The sequence below is a fragment of the Mastomys coucha genome, unplaced genomic scaffold, assembly GCF_008632895.1.
Source record: "Mastomys coucha isolate ucsf_1 unplaced genomic scaffold, UCSF_Mcou_1 pScaffold3, whole genome shotgun sequence".
Lineage (NCBI taxonomy): Eukaryota > Metazoa > Chordata > Mammalia > Rodentia > Muridae > Mastomys > Mastomys coucha.
The window spans coordinates 51,586,281-51,610,835 of NW_022196909.1; the positions used below are offsets into that span (position 1 = coordinate 51,586,281).

Below are 24,555 nucleotides of genomic sequence, written 5' to 3' on the forward strand. Positions count from 1 at the left end.
AAGAGGTGAGAGAAGGGTACAAGGAAAGATCAGAAATGAAGGCAGAAGGGAGCTCCCAGGATCTGCCATTTAAATTTAAAATAAACAAACAGGTAAGTTGATTCCCTTGATGATCTGGGTCTCTGGCCTCTGAGATCAGTTGAAATAGGTAATTGTCAGGTACAAAGAAAAGGGGAACAAGAAAGTTGAAAATAAGAACACAAAGGAAAAGCATAGAGAAAATGAGAGAGAGAGAGAGAGAGAGAGAGAGAGAGAGAGAGAGAGAGAGAGAGAGAGAGAGAGAGAGAATATGAATGAGGATGCAGAGCCTGAACGGGAGAGGCAGGAGTGTGTAGGTGCCTGCTTCCAGCTCTTTCCTGAAGCCTGTGTGTCCCCAGACCTTAATAGGCAAGGCAGAAAGGCGCCAGGAGTGACAACCTCACACCAACACTCAGAGGCCTGCCAAAGCCACACAGTCCAGGAACCAAGCTTCCGGGCCCCCCAACCCCCAGATGTAGGTGTGCCAGCCACCTGGGATGACTCATGCCCTGGCAATGTGGGCATGCATGCCAAGAGCGAGCCTGGGCATCCTGCCCACCAAAAGCACACCACAGGCCAAGGGGGGGGGGGGAGATTCACGCTCTTCATGGACTCACTCACGGGGGCTACCAAACCCAACAGTGCTACCTTGCCCACAGCGCATGCCCTGGGGCTCACCTCCTAGGTTCTAGAACCTAGGCATCTCAGTCTCCACACCCTGCTCCCCCAAACCCTACTAAGGAAGCGGGAGAACCAGATGAGGCATTACGCAAGGTCTGCTGTTTACCTCCTGCACGGGGCCTCCTCCCTCCCTATAAAACCTGACTTGGTGAGGAGACGCTCTGAGTCCGATCGGGGTAACCGTGGCAGCCCGGGAGAGGGACAGATAGGAGGTGCGAAGTGAATGAGGGAGGCGCAGCCAGGGGCGTCAAGTCAGCACGCAGCGGGCGTGGTCCGCCACTTGCGAGCTCGGGGGCGGCTGCGGACTAGGGTGCGTAGGGACCCCTTCTTTCCATGGAGGCTCCCGAGCTGGGCCCGGGGTTGGTGGAGCGTCTGGAGCAGCTGGCGACGTGTCCGCTGTGCGGGGGCCCCTTCGAGGACCCAGTCCTGCTGGCGTGCGAGCACAGCTTCTGCCGTGCGTGCTTGGCGCGCTGCTGGGGGACCCCGGCGGCGCCCAGCTCGGAGGCGGCGCCCCCTTCCTGCCCCTGCTGTGGCCAGCCGTGCCCCAGACGCAGCCTGAGGTCCAACGTGCGACTGGCCGTGGAGGTGCGCATCAGCCGCGGACTGCGTGAGAAACTGGCGGAGCCCGGGGCTCGGGCTGGAAGACGACGCGGCGGCCGCATCCCCACCATGGGTTGCCTGGATCCCCACGGAGAGGTAAGGGGCCTTCTCGGGTTCTGGTTGTTGGTGAAGAAGAGGTTTGTGGGTGTCCTAGCAAAGGTGGAATCCACGCTTTTTGCTCTGAAGCCCTAATGGAAAGGTAGGTAGCAGACAGCTTGGCACCAGGAAAGCGGAGGCAGGAGGATTGCTCAAGTTCAGTTTGGTAGACAAAGCGAGTTCCAGTACAGAAATGGCTACATAGAAAAGAGAAATGAAATTTAAATAAGAATTTTAAGAAAGGGAGGGAGAAGGGGGAGGGGAGGGAGAGAGAAAGACTGGCCAAGTCTTGGGTGAGTAGTTTAAGAAAGGGAGGTAGGACAGGCTGGAAGGAGTCGACCCTGGTCGGGGGAGGAGGAGGCTGGAGAGTCTTGTCAGAGCTGGTGGGAAGAGGTTGTAGAAGCAGAAACAAGCTGTTGGCAGTTAGAACGCTGACCTCCCCCCCGCACCCGCACGGAGAGGTCTCAAAAGCCTTCTGCAGAGCCGGGGTAGGGGCCAGAAAGGGGAGTTGGGTGCAGACACCCAGGTTAGGGAAAGGAGCAGCCCAGGGAGGGTAGAGATAGGGCCGAATGAACAGAGAATAACTGGAGCCAAGGTTGACACTGGGTGCAGAAAAAGCAGAAGTGGAGGGATGAGAAATTAGGAGACTCGTGCACACGCACGAGCGTGTGTGTGTGTTTGTGTGTGTGTGTGTGTGTGTGTGTGTGTGTAATTCAAGTGCCTCAAGTGAGGCAGGGGTTGCCCTAGCCGAACTGTGAGTTGTTATTGTTCTCAGCTCCTCCCAGATCCCCAGGCACAGGCGGAAACAGGTGGAGGCTAGGTCCGGGTGAACAGCTGGCAGGCCTCTTACTCGCCTCCACGTTGCAGCCGTAAAGTTTTCCACTAGGCCTTCCCTGAGCCCCTTACATATCAACCACTCCTATTCCTTTAAGGTACCTCGAGACCATCCATCTTGCTTTTTCCCCCCTTAGCAGTCCTGCCCTGGGTCTGGCTTCCGCCCTATGAAGGCTTCACAGAATTTATTAGTCTAGGTGTAATTGCTGTCCTCTTCTTCCTGCCACACTGGCCTTCCCGGGCCATCCTCTCTGGGCATCAGAAAAGAGGGATGGAGGAAACTCAATGTTTGGGGGTGGGGGTGGGGAGAGAATCCAGCGCCCTCTTCCGGCTACCACGGCTCTACAAAAAATCTGTAGGGCGTCTTGGGACACTTCTGAGTTCAGGGGCCTGAGGGTTCAGAGACATAATAAAACAAAGAGTCCAATAAACGCCACTGAGCTTTTAAGGCAAGAAGGACAGCAGCTTTATTGTTAGGCTTTTGTATAACAACTCTTAGCTCAAGCAATATGGGTGTGCGTCCCCTTTTTGTGGTGATGGGGTGGACGTTTGTTAGGATACACTCCAGAAACTAAAGGAGGAAGGATAGCACTACTAAAAGAGAGTGTGGGCCTGGGAAGATTAAATAAGAGGTAAGAAGTAGTTATGTTGAAGCTGTGGAAGGAGGAAGACGGCATATAATAGTCTGGATGAAGCTAAGGGTCTGAGGAGAAAGTGATTTTGGAGTAGGCAGAAGTAAAGGGCATGGAAGAAGAGAGAAGAACCGAAGAGAAAAATGGAGCAGAGCAGGCAGATAGTTTAAAAGGTGGGAGGGTATCAAGCACTCAGAGCTCACCTGAGGCGGAGGGGATGATGTCTCACAGTATGAACTCACACCCATGTTTTCTTCTGCCCATACCAGGATATGAGGAAGACATGGAGACGGTGAGTTCCAGTTTTGTTGGTTTCTTCCTCTCCACTACCTACAGCCATAGCTATGACCTTCTCTCCAGGTCCGTATCTTTACCGCCACTTAGCCACAGGCTTTCGGGAGGGTATACAACCTCGCCTGTTTCTGTGAGAAGTGAGTGGGTTAGGAGTCGGGATCATCAGAAGCAGCATCGAAGGCAGGGATGCTTCTAACTTCCTGACCCTTCCTTCATCTCTCCAGATTCGATGTCCCAGCACCCAAGTCATCTAACTCAGAGGAGGATCTTCCTGAAGATTACCCCGTGGTGAAAAACATGCTTCACAGGCTGACAGGTGAGGAGGGGAGGGAGTAGATCATAATCTATGCTCTGTTTGCCCCCTCTTAGCTCTCGGAAATGATCAAGTCCACTTTGGTATCAGTTTTGACTTCCTACGGCCGGAAATAATGAAGTACCACAAATAGGGGGCTTGAACAACCACTGTCCACACTTCAGAGTCTAGAGATAGAAGTCTGAGGGCTAAGGAGAAGTCTGCTCCATGCTTGCTCTTGACTTCTGGAAGCCTCAGCACTTCCTTGGTTCACAGATTGTCTTACCTGGCCTTCCTTCTAGGTACCTGTCTCTGTGTGCAAGTGTCTCTTCTCCTTTTTAAGGTAGAAAGAAGTCATACTGCACCAGGACCCACTGTAATAATCTCTCTCTCTCTCTCTCTCTCTCTCTCTCTCTCTCTCTCTCTCTCTCTCTCTCTCTCTCTCTCTCTGTTTCTCTCTGTTTCTCTCTCTCTCTCTCTCTCTCTCTCTGTTTCTCTCTGTTTCTCTCTCTCTCTCTCTCTCTCTCTCTCTCTCTCTCTCTCTCTCTCTTTTACCTGATTACCTTCGTGAAAATAATTTTTTCCCCAGCATAAGGTAAATTCAGAAAATTGGGGAACAAAACTGACACCCCACCCCTTTTAAAGAGTGTCTATGTATCCTGGGCTGGCATGGACCACTCTAGTCCCTCTGCCTTTGCCTCTAATGTGCTGAGGCTATGCCTATGTAACTCCATGTCTGGACAGGAGGCACAGTGTAACCCGGAACAATATCCTTAACTCCTCAGATCTCAGCCATGTTCCCTCATGCTTTTATGTACCTCCAGACAGTCCAGAATCACTCTCAGGAATCCCTGCTTCCACCCCCTCCCATTCTTGGAAAGGAGTCAAGACCCCAGCATCTCCTCTACTCCTGTGCGCATTCCCAAGGTAGCTCTCCAGATGTTCCACTCCTTAATCACCCCTCCATCTCACTTCATCCAAATTGCTTCTAGCTTCTAATCCAGAAGTATTTCCTTAAAGCACCCCATACCTACAAGGCCAGTGACTCTTTCTGGTCCCTTAGGCAATCTCTGTATCTCCTCTGACCACACCTTCTATAGAAAAGGGCCTGTCCTGTGAAGGTGAATGGGCTGGTTTTACTGGATACCTTGGATTCCTCCCTTTGCCCTTCCTTTAGTCACTCTGGTTCCTATCAGGTATCAGTCTCTCTCAGGTATCAGTCTCTCTCAGTAGTCTTGCTGACCTGGCTCCCATACCCCACCCAGATGTCGAAGATTCAAGGTTTTTGCTTTGTGTTGTTGTTGACACGGGGTCTTACTATGTAGTCCTACTGGCCTGGAACTAGCTATACAGGCTGGCCTCGAACTCACAGAGTTCTGCTCTCTTTGCCTTCCAAATGCTGGGATTAAAGCCACCACAGTCGGCTTGCAGATTCAAGTATTAGTCCTCATTCTCCCTAGAAGTCCCATCAGCCACTCTTCCTCCATCAACACCACAAACCAGCCTCCCCTCAGGTCTTCATGCTGGGTTTCTTGACCAGCATAGTCCTTGTCCGACCGAGTCCAGTTCCACAAAAGTGGTGTATCAGAGCACAAAGTGGCTCTGTGCCTTAGTGTCTTCCGATCCCGGTCGCCCTTTGAGCTGTGAGAGCACCCCTCCTAAGTACCCGAACCTCTTCTCCACGCTTCTCTCTCCAGACTTAAAAAACTTCTCATGTTATGTCCCCCCTGTCTCCTCTTCTGCAGCTGACCTGACGCTCGACCCTCGCACTGCACACCGTGATTTGCTCATCTCCCCTGACTACCGTGGTGTCAGTCTGGCTCCACCTGGAACGCCTGCGCCACTGGACAGCCCTGCGCGCTTCGATCAGCTCCCGGCCGTGCTGGGTGCGCAGGGCTTCGCTTCAGGTCGCCACTGCTGGGAGGTGGAGACTGCTGAAGGTGCGTCCTTCAGAGACTCTACTGCGAAGGATGAGGACGCGGGAGAGAGCTGCTACGCCGTGGGTGCTGCGGGGGAGTCCGTGACGCGCAAGGGCCTCATCAAGCTGTGCCCATCGGAGGCTATATGGGCCGTGGAGGGCCGCGGCGGCCGCTTGTGGGCGCTCACGGCCCCAGAGCCCACTCTGCTAGGTGGCGCCAGGCCCCCGCCGCAGCGCATTCGCGTGGACTTGGACTGGGAGCGGGGTCGTGTGGCCTTCTATGACGGCCGCTCACTGGACTTGCTTTTCGCCTTCCAGGCGCCGGGCCCGCTCGGGGAGCGTGTCTTCCCGCTGCTCTGCACTTGTGACCCCCGTGCCCCGCTGCGTATCTTGCCTGGAGAAGCCTGAACCTTAGGTCTCTAGCTCCTACCGGAGTCTAATAGTCGGAATGGCCTCAAGGCTACTTCAGGTCCGGTGCAGAAATCCCCACCTATTTCAGTGACCTTGTCTGTGCACTTATCGGAGCAGGAGTATTAATAAGCACCCCTTGCCCACTCACATTCTCCCAAATCAAAACCTCAACTGGCTTGTACATTCGTGCCTTTAAGCCAGTCTAGTCCTGAGTCTCCATGACCTAAGACCTTTTTCTTGAGTCCTCTTTTTGTACCACTCTAGGCCAGGCTAAAGAAAGAGCCTCTGTTTGTTCCACCACTGTTGGGAAATAGTCCTAATTCACCTCCAATCCCTAAAGGTTCAGGGCATGATAGAGCAGGAAGGCTGGAGCTTCCTGCTCGTGTCCACTCTGGGGATTCTCCTCAAAAAATAAAATAAAATAAGACATTTAACTCATAGTCAAAGCTGCTCAGCTCAGACCTGAAGCCAAAAACAAGTTTTGGGATACATATGCAAGCCAGTCTATACTCTACCTTCCATTTATGACTGTTTCTTATGCTCGTGGCCTTGTTCCATTGAACACCCTCTTGAAACTTTATCTTGCACATAAAAGAACTAATGGTGCTACCTCCCTCCTCAACCCGGGAGCAACTCAGGCATCCCAAACATTCTGTATAGTCTCCCATCCTTCCCTTGTGTATAAATGGGCCTGTATTTAACACGTTGTGCAATGTTGGGTTATTTATTTTGTGCATTTGTGGCAATAAATGAGATCTAAGTGGTGCCATGGGTTTTGCTGATCTCTGTACTGTGCACAGCTACAGGACAATACCCAGATCCCAGCACCAGCTGGGGAAGGCTGAGAGAGAGCAAGACACCTGGGTTGGCAGCCACCAAAGCCTAGGAAGAAAGGGTAGGAGTGTCCTGCAGGGGCCTGTCCCCTCATCTCTTCGCTTTCTCCCTCTTTCCTTTTAGGGACCCAGGCCCCTAGGACACCAATGCTGAGAAAATCATTGGCTCTAAGTCAGTGGTCTCAGCCAGCTTTGTCAGAAATGTTATATTCAGGACATAACTATTTTTAGGTTCCACTTCCCATTAGAGGTGTGAATGACAAAGATCTCTCCTAACTCCTTTGGAGAGCCAGAAGGGGTAAGAGGAGCAGAAGGGCCAGGGAGCCCTATGGTCTCCACACAACATTACATCCCACAGGCAAGAACTAAGATTTAGGAAAACTGGATCAGTGGAAGAACCCATAAGCCAGGATTAATATGCAGAGCTGGGGTGCAAAATTGCCTGGAATCTGATTGGGGCCCTGGCAGTGAAAGCTGGGACCATTGAAAACCCAGTTGAAGTGCTTGGGACTCAAGCTGAGGGTGCAGGTGGCCAAGATAACTGGATCCCAGGACAGGTGGTTTGGCAGTGAGAACAAAAGGGATAGATAGGACCAAGATGCCTGGATCCCAGGCATTGGGGGGCAAACTGTAGGGAAGAAGGGGCTGGGAGAACCCAGAAGCCTGGGTTCTAGAACAGCAGCAAGTCAGAATTCCAGGATCTGTGTATCCACCCTCCTCTTCCTCTTCTCTATCAGACAGGAGAGGGAAGAAGGGGGCAGGAGAAGGGACCAGGCCATGGGTTGAGTCCCCATGTCAGATGGATACATTTGGGGCCAGGCAGACACATGAATGGTGAGAGGGATTTAGTGCTGCATAGGTCCTGGAGGGGGCTGAGAGGGATCAGGAGGGTGTGGAGGAGTGGTTGGGGTGGGTCCCGAGGTTGTAGGACGCCGTCCTTTGCGGTGACCCCGAACACAGTGCGTATGACCACAGCCTTCATCTTCATCCTCATCACTCTCGGTGGAGCTCTCACCAAAGGCCCGAGGTTTCTCATAAATACAGCAGCCTGAATGAAGAGGGAGGAAGCCAGTTAAGAAGGATGAAGAAGACAGTGTTCAGTCAGTTTAATTTCCACCAGATCTGTGTGAAAATCCTCTCCTTCCTACTTTCTGGAATCCAGCTGCCTTAGCTGCCTCCCTGAGGAACTCAGGTACCCACGGCTCTTGTCTCTTCAGAGAGTCCGTGGCACCTGCCATGGCTTGCCCCACTCCCACCCCCAGGCCTTGGTACCTCATAGTTTTATCCCCACCCATTTTCCTTTCCAACCAAGAACTTGAGAGAACTGTGAAGCATCAGACACACGGTGGTCAGGGACACTGGACCACCCACACTCACATTTCGATGAGCGGCGCCCCATATGCTCATTGTCCACAGTATCACTCGACCACTCCACTTTCTTCTCTGGCTTCCGTTTCCGAAGTTTAATGGTTAGGCTCCGATTCTCCTGTAAAGTTAAAGAGGTGTGGGCCCATCTGATTCACTTCCTCTTGACTTTTCCTGTTTCCTATGGAACCTCCTCTTTTTTCATCCCTGGCTCAGTCAGTAACACGCACCATGCCCCTGAAGGGGCGAGGGTGCTGAAAGTCAGCCTGTTTTGGGGAAGTATGGATCCCTGTTCTTGATAACCAACAGTATGCAAAGAAGACAATTCTTAAACTAGGGGAGGTGCCAGCAAGTCGGCAAAGTAAGACACAACCGTTGCTATCACCCTTGGTGGTATTAATATAGGAATGTTATTTCCTCCCTTTCCTGTGACTGATCTTTGACCTTTCTTCTCCATACCTCTTATTCATGTTCTCTCTAAACAGATTGAGGCATGTAATCTCAGCACTTAGGAGACTGAAACAGCCTCTGCAACACGGCAGAGCTATTTTCTCGGAAAATAAAATAAAATAAATAAATAAAGTAGGGATGGGGAGACATCTCTGTTGGTAAAGTTCTTTTATGCAAGCATGAAAACCCGAGTTTGATCCCTCGAATCCACGGGTACAAAAACAACAATAGAAAGTCACATGGACCCCTGCAGTGGTGGCACACGCCTCTAATCCCAGCACTTGGGAGGCAGAGGCAGGTGGATTTCTGAGTTCGAGGCCAGCCTGGTCTACAGAGTGAGTTCCAGGACAGCCAGGGCTACACAGAGAAACCCTGTCTCAAAAAAAAAAAAAAAAAAAGATGTGGTGGTGGTGCATGTTTGTAATTCCAGTAAAGAGAGAGGTGTAAAAAGGCAGCTCTCTTGCTAGCTAGTCTAGTCTATTTGGCCAGTTCCAGGCAAAATGATTCTGCATCAAAAAGAAAGAAAGAAAGAGAGAAAGAAAGAAAGAAAGAAAGGAAGAAGGAAAGAAAGAAAGAGAGAGAAAGACAGACCATGCCTGAGAAATATCTGAGGTTGACTTCAGGCCTACACACACACACATCAAAATAAAACAAGTATCCAAAACCCTCCTCCTACAAAGAAAGCCTCCATTCTTTCTTCTCTCATCTTCAAGCCCAGGGCTCCCTAATCCACTTATTCTTTAATATTCTAGCATCTCTGGTAATAACTACGAAACTACTAATCGCCTTCAACCCAGACATTATCAAACCCAACGAATCTTTCTCCCTTTGAGAGCAATTTGTTTTTGCAAAAGTTGTTTTGCTCATTTGCTTCTCTCCTCTCTGATCTGCCAAAACACTACCTTCACCTTATTTTCTTGTCCCCTCATTCCCTCCGCTTTAACACGCACCCATTCCATAACTATCTTTTGGTAAGCACTATTGGTAAGTGCTCGTTCTGTACGTTTGCCTCCAAAACCATGCTTTCTCAAATGGCGTTTCACTCCCTCCCAGTACCTTCCTTGCTCCTTAACCCGGTTTCCGTTTATTACGTACACAGACCACCACCCCAAGCCGGAACACCTATACTCTAATTGTAACTGCGGATTAAACAATCCTTGACAAGTCACTTGAACCATTTGAGCGCTCCAAGCATTTCTTTCTAGTTCCTTGCGATTTCCCCAATATGAGTAAACCCCACACGTCCCAGATCCCAAACCCACCAACTTTCCAAACCCCCATCCCCCTCCCAGACCCCTAAATAGCCCCCCTGCCCGCCTTTCTCACGGGCTCGGTTGTCACGGTAACCGTTGTCTCAGTGACGGTCTCACTCATCCCGGCCCCTGCCTCCGCCATCGCTAAAGCGAAAAGCTAGGAAGCGGGATGAGACACCCTTCCCTTTTCCTGCGCCTCTGAGATCTAAGAGAATCGGTACACGATTCGGAGTAGAGGCCAGGATGCTCTGGCTTCTTAATCTCCCCTACTCCTCCAGGGCCTCTGCTGCCCCACCCCTGGGGAAAACCTGTCCAACCCCACTTCCGGCCTTTCACTTCCGGGTGTGACGCATCCTGCAGAACACAGTCTCCCTTCTCCACCACCGCCTGAGTCAAACCAGGGATCGCCAGATTAGTTCCGCCGTAATGCAAGGGTGCGCAGACGCCGAGGTTGGCAGAAGTGATGTCACTGTGGGGTGGGGCCAGGCAGGGCCTAAATTCATTGGCCAGTCAACTCGGGGCCGCCATGCTGGAAGGATGAGGTCTGTGTGCCCAGGACTTTTAACCTATCTGCTGTATCCTTAATCCTGGGTGAAAAAATAGGTGGGGCAGGGATCTATCTCGGCCAAATTCCGTTTTATCATTCTGTCGAGAACGGTTTTCCAGGAGCAGGAAATGCACTGGGTTCTAGTCGTCTCCCTGTTTGTTGATATCCCAGTAAACCTGAAATTTTTTGACTGCAGCAGGCCCTAAGATTAAAGTGTGAAACACCTAGACTGCCATTTAGCTCCCAGTTAGAGGAATGCAAAGGCTTGATGCAGGAGGCAGAGTAACAAATTCAAATTTATCCGGTTAAATTTTGTTAAATCTCTTCACTATCTATCCCAAAATACCAGTTTTTGTTTCCTTACAGTGAGAAACTAGATTTAAATAAGATATATGTGTGTATAATATGTATAAGTGCTTTTTTTTTAATTGGCCTTGTGATGGTTTACATTTATGCTTACTATGCTTGAGACCAAACAGGGAAAAAAGCCTTTAATTTGTAAGCCTCCTAGCTTGTACAAGCTGTGTCCTGGCAGCCCACCTACGTCCTTTACAAGACATTGAAGACTATTGTCTCCCCGAGTGCTGGGATTAAAGGCCACCACCACCATCCAACAAAGAATTATATTATTATTAAATTTTTAAAATTTGCTTTGTATCCTGCTCACTGCCCCCTCCTGGGTATTCCCTCCCACAATCCTTTCCCCATCCCCTTTCCCCTTCTCCTCTGAGCTGGTGGGGTCTCTCTGGGTATCCTTGCACCCTGACACTTCCAAGTTTCTGCGATGGTAAGTGCTTCCTCCCACTAAGGCTAGACAAGGCAGCCCAGCTAGAAGAACCTATTCCAAGTACAGGCAACAGCTTTTGGGATTGCCCCTGCTCCAGTTGTTTGGGACCCACATGACAACCAAGTTGCACATCTGCTACATATGTTGGGGGAGGCGTAGGTCCAGCCCACGTATGTTCTTTGCTTGGTGGTTCGGATTCTGAGAGCCCTAAGGGTCCAGGTTAGTTGACTCATTTGGTCTTCCTGTGGAGTTCTTATTCTCTTCGGGGCTTGAAATCCTTTCTCCTATTCTTCCATGTGTCCCCAAGCTCCATCCATTGTTTGGCTATGGGTGTCTGTATCTATCGAGTCAGCAGCTGGGTGGAGCCTCTCAGAGGACCACATGCATGGTATATACTCACTTATAAGTGGATATTAGCCACAAAGTACAGGTACCGTGCTACCCTCCACGGAACCAAAGAAGCTGAACAAGAAGGCCCAAGTGAGGGATCTTGAATCTCACTTAGGAGAATAGTCATAAGGCAGATGGAGGGAGGGAGCTGGGAAGGAGGGGGAATGGGTACGGGAATGGCATGGAGTCAGGATCCAATGTGGGGAAGGACAGGAGAGAAGGTAGATGGCCATGGAAATCTGCAGCTAACAGGGGTGAGAAGGTGGGTGGAGGGTGCTCTCCAAGACAAGGCAGAGACCTGGGATAAGGGAGGCACCCAAGAATTAAGAGGTGACCTTAGCTGTGACTCACACTACACTGGGCATATGGAACCTTGAAGAGCCCACCTCCTGTACCCAGGCAGAAACCTCAGTGGAGCAATAGACACACCAATCCATCCATAAAACTTTCAACCCGAAATTTATCCTGTCTATAAGAAATGCAGGTGTAGGGGATGGAGCAGAGACTGAGGAATGGCCAACCAATAACCAGCCCAACTTGAGACCCATCCCATGGGCAAGCACCAGTCCCTGGCACTATTAATGATAGTTATACTTGCAGAAAAAAATATTCTTAAGTTGACTGTTCTTATAAAATTTGCTGTTCTAGCAAGATAATAAGCCATAAGACTAACTGCTATTTCTGCTTTTGTAATCAAATTTACCTATTCTGCTCAATGGCTAAGACAACTGCAAGACATATGCTAAAATTAGACTCTGCCTACATGTACACAGAATATATCTAATCTGGTGGTTTTTAATTTTATAAGCTTTGATGCTGCATCTTAGAAGTGCTCTCAATTGCAATCCTGGTGCCATGAGTATTGAATAAAGCCTCATATTAAAATTTATTTATGATCATGGAGAATCTTTTAGACCCATAAGATCCCCATTCCAGACTCCATTATTTTATTATAGTTTTTTCTTTTTTATAGCTATCTTTATCTCTACTTCACCTAAATTTCCTTTGGAATAAGACTGGTTATTGTTATTTTTCAGTTCTTAGCCATCTTGTTAGGTAGTTCAGGCTGGCTCTCTATTCCTTATATAGTTCATCTATCCGTGAAGTGCTGGGATTATGGGGCATGTATCACCAGCCTGACCAGAATAAGAGATTAAGAGTAACGCACATAACGTCAAGGCTTCATAGAAAAATAACTTTAGTAAATTCAACAAGGGAAAGGAGTATTCTGGGTTGATGATCTTATCCTGAGAACAAGGCATGGTAACCGGAAGGGACCAAGAAGGCATCAAAGACCAGTATCTTCATTTCCAAGAGGGAGAAAGGATTGCTGCTGAGTTGCCAGAAAAAAAGGTCAAGAATCTTCCTTTTCCTGAAACCTATGGAGGAAGAAGACTCGTTATATTTAACCAAAAAGGATATCTAATAACCAATATCTAATTATTACTTTGAACTATGCAAAGATTTCCTAGGACAGAAAATCACAGACCAAGAAAAAGAAAAGGCTAAACTGTATCTCATAAAAATTAAAAAAAAAAAAAAATTCATAGCTGGACATGGTGGCACAGATCTTTCTTAAAGAACCCTATACATGCTGGGAATGATACATTCACCCAAACTGTAAGAAACCTGGAGTTCAAGTTCTAAAAAACTAGCACACAGTCAAAAATTACAAAGCAAAACAGTACCATGAAAAGGTCAGCAGAATCAGCATCAGATGCACAAAAACAGTGGATATCAGAACCATCACACACACATAAACATTTAATATACTTAACATTCATTTAAAGAATAAAAGGAGCAATTTTAAATGATTAATGGGAGCTGGAGAGTTGGCTCACTGGTTAAGAGTACTTGTTGCTGTTGCAGAGAATCTAGGTTTGATCCCTAGCGCCCACGTGGTGGCTCACAACTCCAGTCCCAGGGAATCTGACATCTTTTTCTAACTTCTCTGGATATCAGACATGCAAATAGTGCACTGACATACATGCAAACAAAACACTCACATACATAAAATAATATGTTAAATGAAATGATTGAAACACTTAAAATGACTAGCGAGCTGTTGGTTTGATTCATGGGATTTGAAAATAGTAGTAATAAAGGAGGGGTTGGGGAGATGGCTCAGCTGGGTTAAAACTTGAGTTTGAATTCCTGGGATCCATTTAAAGTAAAGAAAATGCTGGGTGTGGTGGTCCACATGTACAGAATGGACTGTACCAGATCTGGGAAGCATGGGACAATGGCAGAATGAAGGTCCAAAACACACTGGGTAACCAGCCTACTGAACTCCAGGCTCAGAGAGACTGCCTTGTAAGATAATGTGGAGAACTGGAAGGGAGGGCGCACATTGTTAATTCCAGCACTCTGGAGACAGAGGCGGATTGGCGTCTGGGAGTTTGGAGCCAATCTGCTCTACGAAGAGTCCTAGGCCAGCCAAGAATATAATAAACCCTGTCCCAAAACAGAAAGAAAAGAGAAGGAGAGGAGAAGAGAGGAAGGGAATAAGGGAGGGAGAAGGAAGAAAAGATTTAATGAAGCTACCCAATGTCTAACTCTGCCCACCATATGTACACTTGCACAAATACATGCATACATCCATATGAACACAGATATACTACACATACAACTCTCACCACCATAAACACATACAAATTGAAGACAAAAGTAATGAGCTGTAAAAAAGATCTGGGTGATTACCCAGAAGACAATACACACAGAAACAGAAGATGAGAGATGTGAAAGTCTAATAAGAAATTTGAGGACATGGGGGACAAGCAATATTGGAATGGGATAATGGCTGATACATTTCCAGATTGACCAACGATAAGCCAATCTCAGCTTGGGAAACTTAAGGGGCTGGGATGTGGCTGAGTTGGTAGAGTGCTCATGTAGTTTCCAAAGCTCAAGAGTTGGAGCCTCAGGACCATGAACAGCTACGGTGGCACATGCCTGCAATCCTTGCATCTGAGAGGTGGAAGCAGGATAAGAAGGGCAAGAATTAAAAACAAGTTTGATTACAATTCTAAAGAGAACAACTATAGGAGAGCTCTCGGGGTACAGCTGAGTGCAGAGCACTTCTTTCACACACCTGAGACCATGAATTAAAGCTGGCGGTACCCCCAAGAAGAAGGAAAACAACAAAACGCAAAAGCAAAAATACAGAAAGTCACACAATAATGTAGAACTATACAACAACCAAGACAAAGAGCGCTCCAAACTATTCAGACCGCGTTCTTTGAATCACGCAAGATTATGTTAAGTCACTCCTTCTCTGTGTGAATTTTCAGTGTGTTGTACCACTATGCAAAGCAATGCCTACTTCATGTGTTTTACATTTTCCTAGTAGTTTTGGTGAGTCTCTGTAGCTCGGGGTGGCCTTGAAAGCAAGATCCTCGTTTGGAGGCACATGTCACCACAACCCCACCCAGCTTTCTTTTCACACATCTTAAAAGGTTTAGATCACTGGCTGTTGAGATAGCTCAACACTAAGAGTTCATTCTGTGGAGGATCCAAGTTCAGTTCTCAGCACCCACATCCAACGGCTCAGAACTACCAGTAATTCCAGCTGCAGGGATCCAAGGTCTCTGGCCTTGGTGGGTACCTGCACATTCAAATATGTACACACAGACACCTACACATAATTAAAAAAAAAAAAAATATCTTTTTAACAAGCCAGATGCAAGGGCACATGTTTGAATCTCAGCACTCAGGAAACAGAGCCCAGGAAACTGCTTCAAATCTGAGGTTAACCTGGGCTGCATGGTTGAGAGTTCAAAGATAGCCTAGATTTTCCTGTCTTGAAAAACACCAAATAATAAAAATAAAAAGGCTACAAATCCCTCTATAATGGACTGGATCAAATGAAATAGTACAAATCTGCCGTTGATTTTGTTGTTCTGCAAGCACTGAAAGGGACAGAGGGAGGGGAAATAGTCTCACTTGCAGTTGATGCAGGTATAGAAGACAGTCTGTCCTTCATCAGCTGAGCGCATCTGTCTGGTGTGGTATGCCATTCCCTCATGACCACATCGAGGGCAGCGCCTGTCAACCTAGGAAGAGACAGAAGGGTTATGAAGACCTAGTCATAATATGTCTCTGCTTCCATAAAGAAATCAGACTGTTGCACTCCTTGGATATTCTCCTGGAACGGAGTGCAAAACCAGGTCTCCAGAATCACTTTTCCATTGCTCTTTCGGAGCTGGTCCTTATCAACTTACCACTGGTCCCTGGGATTCAGGTCCCCCGTCCACAGACATAGGTACAGTAGCCCCCAGTTTGTTGAACACTACTGAGGTCTTCACAACCTTCCCTTCGAAATCTGCACAGGAAGTAAAAAGTAGTAATAACAGAAATAGCAAAAGAGGCAACGAATCCCAGCAACACTCTTCCAGGTGAGTCACATCGGTTCCTCCCCAATGTCTAGCTGACAGATTCCTGTTCTGAGTCTCACCTCCCTAAGCCCAACCAGTGCTGAGGTCACCCCCCACCGCGGAACCTTCCACCAGTATCCTTGGCTGAGTCTAGCTAGCATAGAAGCCCCTCACCTCGCACATCGATGGAGAAGCCACAGCGAGGGCATAAGACAGTATCCTGAGCTCCAGGCAGCGGCAGGACTGAGCCACAATCTGGGCAGAAATCCAAGTCTGATTGAAAGTTGGAGCAGGGGCGGGCCAGCTCCATGGCGGATGAGAGCTGGGAAGGAGGAGGAGTTTATTACTGAGGCGCAGGAGTCTGGCCTTGAAGGTTCCCCCATCGCTTCTCAGGAGGGAATTACCTGAGTCCTCCGCCCACTGGGTCCTCTGACAGCAAGAGTCTGGAGTGCTAGGTGGGAACCTCAGAGGCTGGGGAACCTTGTTCGGCCCGATGTAGGCGGAAAGCCGATAGAGTCCAGATCCCAGACGCGGGCTAGAGCGCCCAATCCCAAGGCGCCGGGCAACGAGTGCGCCCGGCAGCCTAGAGCGTCCTCGGGCCCTGGTGGCCGTTGGGTAGTGACGTCATAATTAATGGCGTACATACTCGAGGCCGTTTAAGGGAGGGAGCCGAACCTTTTGGCGGAAGGGAATTTACGGCGGCACGCAGTCTGGGACTATGACGTCGACTAAGCTAAGGCGAGTAGCCAGTGTTAGGCCGTCCGCTACTTTCCCGCTCCGCATTAACCCTGGACTATTATTATTTGCTTTTTTGTAGGGAATCCTACACATAGCAGGTGAAGGGGGGGCAGGAACGTCCCCCTAAAACTGTACTGATGTTTCCAGAGCAACTGGTTCGCTTGGATTGAGAGAACCGCAACTCTTTCCGGTTCCTGAGACCGTTTTTTGTTTTTTTGTTTTTTTGTTTTTTTTGTTTTTTTCTGGTTTGGGGGTTTTTGTTTTGTCCTTTTGCGGCTGCCCAGTGGCCGAAAGCAAAACTAAGAAGCATCCTTGCGCATTCTTTTTGGGCCCTCCTGGCCGTTTTTCCCTCGGCTGCACCAGCTTCCTCGCGTCGGCTTTGGGCAGTTCTGAGCACAGGAGTCAGCTTCGTAAGGAGTGTGGAATGGTGAGGGTGAAAGCAGAAGACACATGAGAGAGACGTTTGAGAGGGAGTTTAGGGATTTGAAGGTGATGCAACTGGCGAGACTAGGGCTCGAATCTCCCTAGGCACTTGCCAGATGAGGGGGGTTAGTTTTTAATCAAAAGCGCTTCTTTGGATTTACTAGGGATTAGACTTGGCTTTCACTTGCAGACCATCTTCCACTCCCATTCACTCGTGTTTAAATACCTGCCACCCAGTAAGTGAACAATAGGGTAAATATAAAATCGTGTCGTTTCATTCACCGGAAGCCTACAAAGTAAGGAGAAGGACCAAGATAGTGTCCGCAGACCTCCAGCAGCCAACCTGATTACCATGCTAAGTCTGGTCACATAACTACGTTCTGAAGGACGTAAACTGTACTCTTTCATAGTAGAGACCCTCATCTGTATTTCTGTGCAGTTAGTGTAAGATTAAGCCATGAAAAAGTAGTTAAAAACCCTCAGTAAGATGCCAAAGAGGGGGCTGGTGAGATGGCTCAGTGGGGAAGAGCACCGACTGCTCTTCGGAAGGTCATGAGTTCAAGTCCCAGCAACCACATGGTGGCTCACAACCACCCGTAATGAGATCTGATGCCCTCTTCTGGTGCGTCTGAAGACAGCTACAGTGTACTTACATATAATAAATAAGTAAATCTTTAAAAAAAAAAAAAAAAAAAAAAGATGCCAAAGAGGACAGACCCTCTCGTTTTACTTAGGGGTGAAACAGGTGTTGTTGTGCTTGTTAGGAAAACTCTGCTGCCAAGACTTTGATGGTTGGACTCTCTGAATTTTACCTGTCTTCTTTCAAAGTAGAAATTGAAATTAGCCCCACTTTCCCTTTAAAGTTTGACATTCTTCAGACATCCACCATGGTTTGACTGCTACCTTTACTGCACGAGCAGTATAAGGCATGATGTTCCTTTCCCATCTAAAGCTCTATATAAGGCATAATGTTCCTTTCCCATCTAAAGCTCTATTTGTTCAATACATATTTAGCACCTGGGCAAGGGTTAGAAGCTGAGACCAGACTCTGCATAACTGAAGTCTGTGTTTTCTCTTTAATACAGATAAATAGTTAGAATATGGAGAAAGTGCACCAGTGGGTGGCTGAGCTAGGGACATAAAGTCTACAGGATATACCTCTAGATTCATGGAGGATGGGCACGTTTTAATAAAAAGATACAGCATGTCTGCATGGTGGAACAGGCCTTTATCCTAGCACCAGGGAAGCTGAGGCAGGAGGGCTGTGAGTTTGAAGCTACAGAGCAAGGACCAAGCCAGCCTCAATAAGTAACAAACTTCCGTTTCTAAAATAAATATGTCCATATTAAATAAATATGTGAGTGCACATGTGTGTGCATGCATGCCTGCTGGGATGGACCCCAGGGCCTTGGTAGCTAAGCCCTTTACTGCTGAATTAAATCCTGAGATAGTTATGAGGGAAAGATGCTTAGCTACTGTGCGAAATGATTAGAATTTTGAGACTTAGGGTCATAGTACTATACTGGATGCCTTGTGCAAGAAATGAAAGTATGGGGCTGTAGAAATGGCTCAGTAGTTAAAAGCTCTGGCTGCTCTCAGGACCCTGGTTCATTTTCCAGCATCCATACCACATGGGTGCTCACAACCATCTATAACTCCAGTTCTAGAAGATCGAATGCCCTCTTCATACCTCCACGATGGCATGCAAGTGGTGCACAAACATGGATGCAAACAAAACATACATAAAATATGTATTTTATAAAGAAGAAATGCAAGTGAGGTGGTCATTATTATTTTTTGGAGTCAGGGTCTTATAGCCCAGGTTGGCCTAGAACTCACAGTACTCCTGCATAGCCTCCTAAGTGGTTACAGGTACAAAAACCTCCAAACTCTAGGATAGTAATTTTTTCAATCTCAAACAATGAGCAAATCATATCTAAGAATCATCTTGAGAGATGGCCTAGTAGTTAAGAGCACTTGTTCCTCTTCTAGGGAACTCAGGTTCAATTCCCACTGGCAGCTATAGTCAGCTATGACAGCTAAGAATTGTAACTCCAGTCCCAGAGAATCTGATGCCCTCTTCTGGTTTCTGAGTGACTATATGCATGTGATGCACAGACAAAACAGCAGTACACATTAAAAATAGAAATAAATCTTAAAAGAATGTCTAAGAAGTTAGTGAGACAAAATATTATGTATTAGAGCCTCTAATATAAAGTTTATCATTTGTAGATATACATTATAATTCACATACTTCTAAATTTCAACATCAAAATATGACTAGATATAATCAATAATCGATCCTTACATATATTTTTAGGAGTAAGCCTTTGAGTGTTTTGCTTGAATGTGTATGTGTATACCACATGCATGCATGCCTTGTGCCCATGGAGATCAGAGGAGGTCTGATCCCCTGTTACTGGAGTTACAGATGACCATGAGCTGTCAGGTGGGTGCTGAGACTTGAATGCAGGTCCTCTGAAGGAGTAGCCAGTGCTCCTAATCACTGAGCAATCTCTCCACCCTAATAGTGATTGATTTCTGAAAACACAAAACAAAAAAAACAAAACAAAAAAATCTATTCTTGTCTCATATGATAAATCTCCCAACTACTGTTTCTTCTCCTCCCAGCCCCTCCCCCTCCCTTCAGAAAAATGCAGGCCTCCCAGGAATAAAACCAAACATGGCATATCATGTTAAAATAAGACTAGGCAACATACCCTCATATTAAGTTATTAAGGCTGGATGAGGCAACCCAGTAAAAGGAAAAAGGTTCCCAAATCAGGAAGAGAGTTATAGATGCCCCCCCCCCACACCACACACACACACACACTGATAGGTGACTTAGGAAGAGAGTTATAGATGCCCCTCCCCCCACACACACCAAGTTATATAACCATAACATATTTTCAGAGGACCTAGGTCAGACCCATACAGGACCCCTGATTTTTGGTTCAGTCTTTGTGAGACCCTATGAGCCCTGGTTAGTTGATTGTGTGGGCCATTTTCTTGTGGTGTCCTTGACCCCTCTGGGTCATACAATCCTTCCTCCTCCTCTTCCATAGGATTACCTGAGCTCTACTCAATATTTAGCTGTGGGTCTCTATCTGCTCCCATCAGTAGCTGAGTGAATGCTCTCTGATGATGATTATGCTAGGCTCCTGCCTAAAAGTTTATCAGAGTATCATTAGGAATCATTTCATTGACTTATTTATTTTGGTTTTGGTTTTTCGAGAGAAGGTCTCTCTGTGGAGCATTGGCTGTTTGGGAACTCAGTTTATAGACCAGAGCTGGCCTTCAACTCACAGAGATGCCTCTGCATGCACCATTACCACTCAGTGACTTTTAAATTATTTTTTTTTTCAATAGTATTTGGTTCTATCCCAGGTCTTTGGGTTATCCAGCCTCCAGGCAGCATCAGACATGGACTTTCTCTCCCATAATATGGTTTAAGATTTATGTATCTGGGGGACTGGAGAGATGGCTCAGTGGTTAAGAGCACTGACTACTCTTACAAAGGTTCTGAGTTCAAATCCCAGCAACCACATGGTGGCTCATAACCATCTGTAATGGGATCTGATGCCCTCTTCTGGTGTGTCTGAAGACAGCTACAGTGTACTTATAATAATAAATCTTTGGTCTGGAGCTAGCAGAAGTCCTAAATTCAATTCCCAGCAACCACATGATAGCTCACAACCATCTGTACAGCCACAGTGTACTCATATACATAAAATAAATCTTTAAAAAAATTTATGTATCTGGGTGTTTTGTCTTCATGTACATCTGCATACCAGAAAAGGTCATTGGATCCCTTGGGACTACAGTTACAGACAGTTGTGAGCTGCTGTGTGAATTCTGGGAATTGAATTCAGGGCCCCAGTGCTCTTAAGCACTGAGCCATCTCTCCAACCCCTAATAGTGATTGATTTTTAAGTGAGTTGTAAAAATGAAAACTCCAGAGAAAGGGAGAATCACTGTGACAAAGTATACTAGGAAGACTTAACAGAGACCAAGGGGCTTACCTGTAAAGGGCAACTTACCTGTAAAGGGCAGGTAGCTGACATTTACTGAGAATTTGCCATGTAATCTGTTTATACTTAAGCCTTTATGACCCTGAGAGGCAGGCCCTTTATATCTGCCTTTTACAAATAAGGAAACTGACATGGAAGGTAGTTGGCTTTCCCTGTACCGTACATTGAGGAAATAGTAGAATTATGGTTCAATTTTATTCCTGCCAGTACTCAAAGGCTTTGCTTTTGTCTGTAGTTTGAGGGTTCCCAACCTGTGTGCTGGACAGCTTCAGTGCCTTAAATGCGACCTCACAGTAAACTGAGCTTTGAGCAGGAATGACTCATAAAAACTTGGTGGTCTTCACTTGTGGTGCCATCAGCCTGATAAACAAACCCAGAGGGCCTCAAAACTCTGCCTACAGAGTTTCAGCAGGGAATAGTCTCAAAATAGTTTTAGGGTGAAGGATGATTAACAGTGTCAGTCAGTCAAGCAGAGGGCCAGATGATCAAACAGGAATAGAATTTCAGTACAAAGCAAAGCAAAGATGCTATATGTGCTGATAGAAGCACAGAGGGCCTGGCTGGATAAAGTGCAGAAAGACAATGAGCTGGCCAAACAAGAGACTAGAATTATCTCAGAAGACAAAAATGGCTTTGAAACTGAACAATCTGGTCTGGGTGTTCTTAGGCCATCCCTGACCAAAGGGCCTATTTCTTTCCTCTGTCCATGCCAAATAAATGATTCTGAGTGGTTTACATTGAGTCCACAGGAGAGGTATGCTTTTAGTTTGGATATAAGAAATGATTGTTGTTCTTTGTGCCATGGGAAATGCATATGTTTTCTCAGTGGAGAAATGGCCCTTGTTCTTGGCCAACACACTGAGATCTTTGCCTGGGATGATAGGTGAACAAACATGTGATATCTTCCACACTCCAATCTACCTTTGCTTTTTTATCTTTTAGATTGGCTTGGGCAAAAGAATCCAGAGACCCTAGGATTTCAGAAGGTCAGCAGTCTCCATTGGAGAAAAAGATCCTGGTAAATAATTTACAGTTTGGTTTAAAATCCTTCTGCACAGGTGACTCTTTGAGCCATTACTCAGCTTCCACTCTTGTAGAGTGAACTATTCCAGATGTATATACTTTAAAAACTAGTCATTTCTTGGTGAAGGGTACTATATATATACTTTGAGAACACCCAGACTTGCCTAGGAGCATGGGGTGTAAAATTTAAACTGTTACTCTAAGGTAAATAAAAGGGGTGGGTGGATGCATGTTCACCTGCTTTTGACTTCAGAGTTCTGGGACTAAGATTCATGCTACTCTTGGCCCAAGACTCCTTCCTCATAATAGCACTGGGGAAGGCAAACTTCTTTTAAATGTGTTTAAAGGAAAAATAACAAAATTCTGAAACTCACTTTGACAGAGTTTTGGTGGTGTGCGTACAACAGCAGCAAGACACTTCGTAACTCAGAAATGCCACGAGGAGAGCAGAGCACTCTGCCAGGAGCAGGCGCACTCTCTCGACTACTGGCTGGCGAAAGCAGAGTCCTATTATAACAAGAAAATAACGGACTTGATGAAAAAAGACACAGGTGGTGAAACAAAGACAAAAGTGGAAGAGGAACCACCTCCACCACCACCACCACCACCACGCACAGAGAGACAGAAACAGCATTATTGGGTGTCTGAGAGAGAGAAGAAGCAAATAGAAAGGCACATTCATAGAACAGGCCAGGCCAGAGAATTTAAGGACAAACCCTGGAGAGAGAGAGAGCAACGACTCTTTAGTGAAACAACACTACCCAAAATTGTGCTAGAGAAGGAAAGCATTCCGAAAGAACAGAAAAAAAGGCAGACACTTGAGAGAAAACTGCTCCAAATTAAAGATCACCGGGAGCGCATGATTCGAGGGAGGGAACTTCTACAACAAAGGCTCGAAGAACGAATCTTGAGAAAAAGCCTGAGCCAGATCCCGCTTCCTGAGAAACGCGATCGAAATCCAGTGAAGAAACAGAGAAAAGAGTTTGAGAAGGTAGTTGCATACCCACTTTTCCAGCCATCCAATACCAGTCGGATTAAAGTAGATATTCTTATGGAAAAATCTCAGGATGAGGAGGACTTGAGCACAATTATAAAACCTTTTGGAAGGAAATTCTTAGCTGTACCACCCTTTTTGAGAACTCAAATAGGAAAAATAAAGGATATGTAAAGTTTCAGAGCTTTGCTGACAGAACCATGTTTCTTTTTGCTTTCTTTCTTTTGGGGGGGTGGAGGGGTGTGTGTATAGGGTGGGGGTAGAGCTGGCTGTCCTGGAACTCTCTGGCCTCAAACTCAGAGTTCTGCCTGCCTTTATCTCCCAAAGCCTGGGATTAAAGGTGTGCACCCCTACCACCTGCCTGAAAGCATGTAAACATGTTTCTTTTTTTCTTTTTTTGGTCTTTTTGAGGCAGGGTTTCTCTATGTAGCCTTGGCTGTCCTGAAACTCACTCTGTAGACCAGGTTGGCCTTGAACTCAGAAATCTGCCTGCCTCTGCCTCCCAAGTGTTGAGATTAAAGTCGTGCGCCACCACCGCCCGGCAACATGTTTCTTATATGAATCTATCTTTTGTGTTCTGGGCTTCTTTTTTTTAATAAGATTTATCTATTATTATATGCAAGTACACTGTATCTGACTTTTCACATACCAGAAGAGGGCGTCAGATCTCATTACGGATGGTTGTGAGCCACCATGTGGTTTCTGGCATTTGAACTCAGGACCTTCAGGAAGAGCAGTCAGTGCTCTTACCCGCTGAGCCATCTCACCAGCCCTATTCTGGGCTTTTTTGCTTGTTTGTTTGTTTGTTTTTGTTTTAAAGGTTTATTTAATATATATGATTGGTCTTATATGCAAGTACACTTGCATGCCAGAAGAAGGCATCAGATCATATTAGAGATAGTTGTAAACCACCATGTAGTTGCTGGGAATTGAACTCAGGACCTCTATATACATACATACTTAGCAAATAGTCTGGGCTTGAAAGTTTGCCTATTTTCCAATTTGTATTTGTTCAAATTATCCTTTCAAAAGTGTTTAGAGTATATTTACTTGTGTGTGAGTGGTGTGTGTATGTGTACACTGCATGTGTTCATATGTGCATGTGTGTGTGTGTGTGCCTATGTGCCTGTGTGTGCGTGTGTGTATGAGTCAATGTGGAGGTTAGAGGTGGTCCTCTCCTGTCATGTGGGTCCTGGGGATTCAACTTAGGTTATCCTTTACATACTGAATCATTTCACCTATTTATCTTGTTAAACATTGCTTTCTTTCTTTCTTTTTTTTTTTTTTTTTTTTTTCGAGACAGGGTTTCTCTGTGTAGGTCTGGCTGTCCTGGAACTCACTCTGTAGACCAGGCTGGCCTCGAACTCAGAAATCCGCCTGCCTCTGCCTCCCAAGTGCTGGGATTAAAGGCGTGTGCCACCACCGCCCGGCCCTAAACATTGCTTTCTTATTTATAAAGTGAGAATGGCTTCTTAAGGGATTTATGGAGAATGAAGAACATTGTAGGGCATTATGTGCTGTTGTTTCATAGATGTTATTCTCTCAGCTGGGAAGACCTACTTGTTCAATCAT

General features: G+C 46.7%; 4 protein-coding genes across 6 annotated transcripts; 2 read left to right on the forward strand and 2 right to left on the reverse strand.

The window, feature by feature from the left end:
• The first annotated feature begins 844 nt into the window (after positions 1-844).
• Positions 845-6,541, forward strand: Rnf39 (ring finger protein 39). Its single transcript, XM_031347352.1, has 4 exons — positions 845-1,395; positions 3,131-3,153; positions 3,380-3,471; positions 5,193-6,541. The coding sequence occupies exons 1-4, from the start codon at positions 1,033-1,035 to the stop codon at positions 5,771-5,773; spliced, it is 1,059 nt and encodes a 352-aa protein (XP_031203212.1). The 5' UTR covers positions 845-1,032; the 3' UTR covers positions 5,774-6,541.
• On the reverse strand, positions 6,485-10,105 carry Ppp1r11 (protein phosphatase 1 regulatory inhibitor subunit 11). Of its 2 annotated transcripts, none has more exons than XM_031347385.1 (3): positions 9,751-10,105; positions 7,987-8,095; positions 6,485-7,657 (listed from the first exon to the last, which is right to left on the reverse strand). In XM_031347385.1, the coding sequence occupies exons 1-3, from the start codon at positions 9,817-9,819 to the stop codon at positions 7,455-7,457; spliced, it is 381 nt and encodes a 126-aa protein (XP_031203245.1). In that variant the 5' UTR covers positions 9,820-10,105; the 3' UTR covers positions 6,485-7,454. The 2 variants fall into 2 exon arrangements, with proteins under 2 accessions (XP_031203245.1, XP_031203244.1); XM_031347384.1 differs by lacking the exon at positions 9,751-10,105 and adding an exon at positions 9,375-9,650 and having other exon boundaries at positions 6,488-7,657.
• A 2,477-nt stretch (positions 10,106-12,582) lies between these two features.
• Positions 12,583-16,402, reverse strand: Znrd1 (zinc ribbon domain containing 1). Its single transcript, XM_031347391.1, has 5 exons — positions 16,179-16,402; positions 15,949-16,096; positions 15,622-15,722; positions 15,344-15,453; positions 12,583-12,780 (listed from the first exon to the last, which is right to left on the reverse strand). Exons 2-5 carry the CDS (start codon positions 16,082-16,084, stop codon positions 12,756-12,758), a joined length of 372 nt encoding a protein of 123 aa, XP_031203251.1. The 5' UTR covers positions 16,085-16,096; positions 16,179-16,402; the 3' UTR covers positions 12,583-12,755.
• LOC116074624 (putative uncharacterized protein ZNRD1-AS1) lies at positions 16,375-23,181 on the forward strand. 2 transcript variants are annotated; one of them, XM_031347334.1, is made up of 3 exons: positions 16,375-16,512; positions 21,909-21,984; positions 22,372-23,181. In XM_031347334.1, exons 1-3 carry the CDS (start codon positions 16,493-16,495, stop codon positions 23,155-23,157), a joined length of 882 nt encoding a protein of 293 aa, XP_031203194.1. In that variant the 5' UTR covers positions 16,375-16,492; the 3' UTR covers positions 23,158-23,181. The 2 variants fall into 2 exon arrangements, with proteins under 2 accessions (XP_031203194.1, XP_031203193.1); XM_031347333.1 differs by lacking the exon at positions 16,375-16,512 and adding an exon at positions 21,315-21,720.
• Positions 23,182-24,555: the final 1,374 nt, after the last annotated feature.